Source organism: Helianthus annuus, chromosome 16, assembly GCF_002127325.2.
Source record: "Helianthus annuus cultivar XRQ/B chromosome 16, HanXRQr2.0-SUNRISE, whole genome shotgun sequence".
NCBI lineage: Eukaryota > Viridiplantae > Streptophyta > Magnoliopsida > Asterales > Asteraceae > Helianthus > Helianthus annuus.
The window spans coordinates 23,357,548-23,364,271 of record NC_035448.2 but is presented as its reverse complement, the minus strand read 5'-3'; the positions used below and the strand labels follow the sequence as shown (position 1 = coordinate 23,364,271).

Genomic DNA, 6,724 nt, shown 5'->3' with positions numbered 1-6,724 from the left:
TTGTCTTTTCTGCTGCTTCTTGGACACGGCCCCGTGCTGGCTGAGCACGGGGCGTGTTCAGTCTTCTGTTTTCTCTTTTTTTGCTTGGGAGGATGCCGTTGAGGGTTCGGGCAATCTACTTTTGTTCCTTTTCTTGTATTTATGTTAGTATTAGCTGTCTTTTTGCTTCTTTTGTGAATTTGAGCTCATTTCATCCTGAAAATACAAAAGGAAGACAAAAACACTATTTTTCCAACATTAGTACTTAAAAAGGGTTTGTTTTATGCCTCATTTAATGTAATTTTTATGTTGCATTTTACACACATCATGCGTCTGATTTGCTCTATGAGTTAGGATTAGGGTTTACAGAATGCGTTTGTTAGGGATTGGGGGTTTTAAAGAAGGTGAATGACTATACTTGACACGTATGAAATGCCACATCAGATTAAATTGCCACATAGGCTAATTTTAGTAACCTGGTTAGTGAATATTTAACGACGGGGTGCCATGACAATCGATGTGTTAAGTTGGGAGTGGTCTGAGCCAAAGTGAAAGTTGAGAGTGCCATCGGCCAAATGGCCATAGTTGGGGGTGATTAAATCCATTAACCCTTATTATTATAATTAATTCAGCTGCTTCATTCGTTTTTCTCTTATAACTTTTAAAATATAACGTTTTATAGAACGATGAATATGTCATTAAGACGAGCTCATTTTTATCTACGTTTTAACCTAAGTTTTATTAAAAACGGAGTAGAGTCAAATATAATATATTTTATTAATATTAAACGGTCTTCTAAATAGCTAAGGCTTGTCAAGATATTTCATATTTCACCTAACCATTTTACTTGTTACTTACTTGTTCGATAATATATGAAATATAGAAATTTTATATATTTTTATTTTGTCTACAAAACGAGGTGTTACAGAAAATGACCACATCGGATGTATCAAAGGTATAAAATGACCATATGGGTTGTATGAGTGTGAGAAAATAGTAATATGGGTCATATGAGTGGCAAAAAAGAATGACTAATGTAACTACTAACAACTCTATACGGTACATGTGAGCTTTCTTCACCTCTCATATGACTTGTTTCGCTGTAACTCAAGGGTCCTAATACTAGTTCACGTATAAAATATATATAATATATATCATTTTTCTTGTTTTTTTTGAACGGCAAATTTGGATCATTGACGGACCACTGGAGTATCGTCGTGCCACTAGTAAAACCACCCGATCATATAATCGAACCCGAACCTATTGGTCCCAAAGACTTATTTCACCCTAAGATGCCAGTGGATGGCAATGGGTCAAGTTTGGGACGGGTTTAGGTAATCCCAAACCCAAACCCGGTTAGATAAGCTTGTCCCAAAACCCGTCAGGTTTCTAGCGGGTAAATACCCATCGGGTATCGGGTATACCCGCGGGTTTCGGGTAAACCCGTTAATTTAGAAAGATTACTCCTTGGGTATACTCATCTCAAAACCCATTGGGTATCTATCGGGTAATTACTAACCGGTTACATTTTGTATTGTCATTATAAAAATATATATCAAATAACTACAATGTATACGGAATATAATACCTATATGTGTAAAAATGGATGTATCATATATATACATATTTAATAATATAAAAGAAATTATATCGGGTATACAATCGGGTAAACGGGTACACTTTATCGGGTAATTGGGTCGGGTAAACGGGTATATCACTAAATCCCAAACCTGTCCCAAACCCGCGAAAAAAATAAAGACTATTCCCAAACCCGTCCCAAACCCGATTAACTAACCCCAAACCCGTCCTAAATGTGTCGGGTTTCGGGTTTACTCTGCGGGTTCGAGTTTAATTGCCATCCCTAGATGCCACTAAGATATAAGGCCATGGACATATAATAAATGTACTTAAAAACTGAATAATAAAACTTGGGGCAAGATCAAATGAAAAGTTCATTTTGCCAAAGTAGGATGAGAACTAATCTTAACCATTCATTTTTCAAATCAATGGTTAAGATGAAAATGTAGGAAAAAAGAGGAGTGTAAGGGTATATTGGGAAAATCTTATTTATTGACTTTCTCTCTTCACATGCAAGTCACATGTATATTCCACTTGTTTTTTTTAAACGCTCATAACTTTTTTTATATGAAATTATTTTTTCATAAAAATTTCACCATAAAACCGAGCGTTTTTTTATCTTTAATTTGAGTAACATATTGCTATATAAAATATGACGACTAAAAAAACAACAAAAATGTGTTGTATTTCTATGTTGTATAACAATTTTTTGTGCTGTATTTTTGTACTAATTTTGTGCTAATTTTTTTGTGCTGGTTTTTTTGTCTTAAAATTTTTTTCCTCAATTTTTGTGCCAAAACTTTTCGTGCTATATTTTTTGTACTAGATTTTTTGTGCTATATTTTTTTGTACTGGATTTTTTATAATGGATTTTTTTGTTGTATTTTTTAGAAAACAAAAGGGGTGGCAGATGTAATTTTCACACTCTTATTTATAAGGACCAAAATGACATTCTTTCCTACTTATATGGAGTGCCACATGGTATAATCACAATCCTTCTTATGATACTTAAACAAAATATAATTTTTAGTGGATCATTCCCCGTAAAACTCTATTATTTTATCAAGCATTGTATATTATATTTATAGGTAAAGGATTCTGTACATTAATCCAGAAGTGTATTATAACACTATATAACACCATATAAACACCGCATAACACCGTATAACACTATGTGACACCATATAACACTATATAACAAATATAACACTATATTTTGTCTGATAGCATGTCTATGATAGATGTATAGTGTTATATATTGTTATATAATGTTATATGATATTATATGATGTTACATAGTGTTATACAATGTTTATATAGTGTTATAATACAATTCTCAAAATTCTAAATTATTATACAGTATTCCTCAACAAAACAATAGTTAAAAGGAAACGTATACACATTTTCCAAGTACGGACCCAGTTCCACACCTTCTTTGGACTAAAGAGTCGTAAAGCGATCTTGAAAATGACCATGAAGAAGAAGAACCCTAAATCTTCCCCCTGAAGATTTCCCATAAATACACCCCTCAATTTCCCCACAATTTCCACCAAATTCCCCATCAAATCACACCCTTATTACCCTCACCACTCTCATGTAACCTCTTCACAAACCCCATAAAAAAACCCCAATTTTTTCGCTCAATTTTGATGGGAAATGCAGTTCAAAAACCCCAACAGAGTTCCCAACCCGATCAAGAACTTGAAGAGCAAGAATCATCCTCTGAATCATCAACATTTACATGTGAAATTTGCATAGAACCGGTGACACTTCCGAACAAGAAGTTCAAGAACAGTAACAGATGTGTGCACCCGTTTTGTACCGATTGTATGGTTAAATACATTCAGGTGAAGCTGGAAGATAATGTTTCTGATATCAAGTGTCCAGCTTTGAGTTGTGATCAGTCTCTGGACCCGTTATCTTGTCGTGCAAAAGTTGCACACCAGGTGTTTGACAAATGGTGTGATGTGTTGTGTGAGTCTACTGTGTTGGGGCTTGATCGTGTTTATTGCCCGAATCGAGAGTGTTCGGCTTTGGTGGTTAATGAGTGTGGTGGTGGTGGTAGTTTGAGGAAATGTGTGTGTCCTAATTGTAAGAAGTTGTTTTGTTTTAAGTGTAAGGTTGCTTGGCATGCTGGGTATAGGTGTGAAGAGAGCGGCGAAATGCGGGATCAAAACGATATCGCTTTCGGTGTTCTTTCGGAGCGCAAACAGTGGATGAGGTGCCCCACTTGTAGACACTGTGTTGAGCTTGTTAAAGGGTGTGCTATTGTTAGATGCAGGTATATTTTATTGCTTTTAGTTACATGAATTTAATCAACATGAAATTTTTTTTGTTTTAATGTTATGAACTTGTTATGTTGATATTGGTATTAATGGTTAACAGATTAAAAATGCAATTTTTTTTTTAATCTAAAGTATTATAATTTAGGGCATCTTTTTTATAGCTTAGGTAGGGGTATAGTTGAAGTAAGAGGAAAGTTTGAATCATATGCTGTTTCTTGATTTACTAATATGAGGATGACATTTGTGATTTTCATACCTAATATTATTCTAGAATTAGAAAAAGATATGTTTTTTTGGGAATAATAAGGTAACTGATCATAGCTAAAATCAGTTGCATATCCACATTTAAAAACTTCAGGTTTAACACGTTTATATTTCTTTAAAAAAGAGAGAGTCTAAAAATTTAAGATTATGAGAGTTTTTGGGATTTGCTTATTACAGTTGTTATCTATAATTTTTTTAGTGAGATAGTTCTTTTCGGATAAGGGAGTGTTTGGGTAAGCTTATCTTGCAGCTTATGTGCTAATTTTTATACCTGATAAATAAGTAACTGGTTGTGCCATGTGGCACAATCAATGTTTTCAGAACCGGACTGGACGTCGAACTGGTCTCCTTACCGGCCAACTGATTGGATTGGTCGGATTGGGTCTAAGGACCGGTTAGTACGTAAATATAATAAAAATAAATAGGATAAAATTAGAAATTTTTTAACAAATTTGGTCCCTGGTCCAACCACCCGATTCGATTCAAATCCGGTCCGATAGGGTGAATCGGACCGGTCAGACCTCCGGTTCTGTGTCCGACCGTCCGGTCCGATTTTCAATACATTGGCCACAATTCTGTGGGCGTAGGATTCTTTTTTGTGCTTCTTTTAATTCACCCATGCGTGTTCTATTTCTTAATCAAGGGCGGACCCAATAACAAGTAATGAGAGCAGCCGCCCCTCATGAAAAAATTGTGTTATTTTTACACAAAAATCTCGATCGCACCCAATAAAAGTTTGGTTAAGCCCCCTGATTGTCCTTATGAAAAAAAAACTTGTCTTTGCAACTATTCTTAATTTAAAGAATAGCGTTGTATAATTTCTAAATCTCCATTACCAACTATTTACTATTTCTTTTATCCAACTTGTGTAATACTCAAGTTTTTAACTTAGTAAACTTATTATAAAAATATTTTTTTTTCTAGCGTATGGGTAAGCTTACCGGCTTATTTTTTTTGTAAGTTATCGGCTTATCACAACACGAACACCCTTTTGTTCTTCTTCCCCTTTGAAGTCCTGGTGTTTTGGTTATACACAAGCTCATAAGCTCTTTTTAATAAATTAAAAAAAAACTTAAAAGTTGTTTAAATAACAAGCTTACCCAAACAACAAGGGTATGTTTGGCAAAACTGGCAGGAAGGTAGAAGTTTTTCTAAAAAGCTACTTCAAGTAATTTGTTTCTTCTAAAAAGCTTCTTCCAAGTTGTTTAGGAGCTTTTTTTTAAACATAAAAGCTTCCAAGTCTCACATCCAAACACGGCTTTTTGTTTGCATAGGAGCTCGTTTTTTCAAACTTAAAGCTCGTCGCCAAACACACCCTAAGCAGTTCGTTGTTGCTTATTCTTAACTGCTTATTTTGAAAATCCATAAACAAATAAGCAATTAAAATAAACTATCCAAAAGCACTCCCTATATTGGTTTGAAAATCTATAAACAAATGCCATTTTCGTCCCTGAGGTTTGGCCAGTTTTGGGACTTTCATCCTAATGTTTGTTTTTCCACATCCGGATCCAAAAGGTTTAAAATCTTGCAATTTTTGTCCGGCTTGTTAACTCTATCCGTTTTTCTTCGTTAAGTCAGGGGTATTTTCGTTTTTTTTGTTAACTTAAAGGGCGATTTGGTGTTTTTCAAAGGCATTCCTCTTTTTTACATAAAGTGAAAAGGACCGAATTGCCTTTTAAGTTAACAAAAAAGACGGAAATTTCCTTGACTTAACGGAGACAAATGGATGGAGTTAACGAGTCAGATGAAAATGACAAGATTCAAAACCTTTTGGATCCAGATGCAGAAAAACAAACCTTTAGACGAAATTCCCAAACCTCAGGGACGAAAATGGCATTTTACTCTTTATGTTGTTACTAGTAGTATTATTGTTGTTTGTATCCATTGATTGTAAGGGAACTAATTATGATTTTTATGATACAGATGTGGAATTGAATTTTGCTACAAATGTGGTAAAAAGGTGGATCACCACTGGTGCAATTGTCGAAGATCTTCTACGATTTGCATGTGGGTTTTTCATCTCTGCATAGTGATTTTGGTTGTATGGCCATTCTTTCTTCTATTTACAGCTATAACAAGAAAGAATCAACATCATTAATTTCACTCATCAGGATGAACTCAGATATATATAATACTCTTCTATAATCATATTAATGTAAATAAAATAACAAATATTGTGCGTGCTATATAAATCTATATATATATGTGTGTCTGCTGGGAAGGAGCTAAATACAAAGTTTTATATCTAGTTAAACAAATGTTCAAGTCCTCTCTATCTATGTAAAGAGTTCAAGTTATATTACCTGTGATGGATTTATATCAATACAAAAAAAACTAGTTTTTACAATCTTTTTGTAGTTTTTAATGTGTGTTTGGTTGTGGATTTATGTGTTCATTTGCTTAGCTTTGTTTGATGACATGATGTCTGTATAGATCCTTGTTGAATGCTTACAAGTGCTGCGTATTTCGATTATGATGTTTGCTAAATTTGATTAGAATATGTGAATGTTAGATTTGTTCTTGAACTTGTTGAATGCTTACAAGTGCTGTCTATTCAGTTCGTCTATGGGCAATTGTGACGAATTCGATGCTGAATTCTGCCAAGAGGTGCACGGACC

General features: G+C 34.2%; 1 protein-coding gene across 1 annotated transcript; it reads left to right on the top strand.

Moving 5' to 3' along the window:
• The first annotated feature begins 2,956 nt into the window (after positions 1-2,956).
• LOC110915782 (probable E3 ubiquitin-protein ligase RNF217) lies at positions 2,957-6,453 on the top strand. The gene is made up of 2 exons (XM_022160536.2): positions 2,957-3,838; positions 6,030-6,453. Exons 1-2 carry the CDS (start codon positions 3,207-3,209, stop codon positions 6,202-6,204), a joined length of 807 nt encoding a protein of 268 aa, XP_022016228.1. The 5' UTR covers positions 2,957-3,206; the 3' UTR covers positions 6,205-6,453.
• Positions 6,454-6,724: the final 271 nt, after the last annotated feature.

Excerpts from the sequence above, each read along its gene's own strand:
- LOC110915782 (XM_022160536.2), top strand. The coding sequence starts at position 3,207 with ATGGGAAATGCAGTTCAAAAACCCCAACAGAGTTCCCAACCCGATCAA. Across the intron at positions 3,839-6,029 it reads TGTGCTATTGTTAGATGCAG|ATGTGGAATTGAATTTTGCT; the intron begins GTATATTTTATT and ends TTTATGATACAG.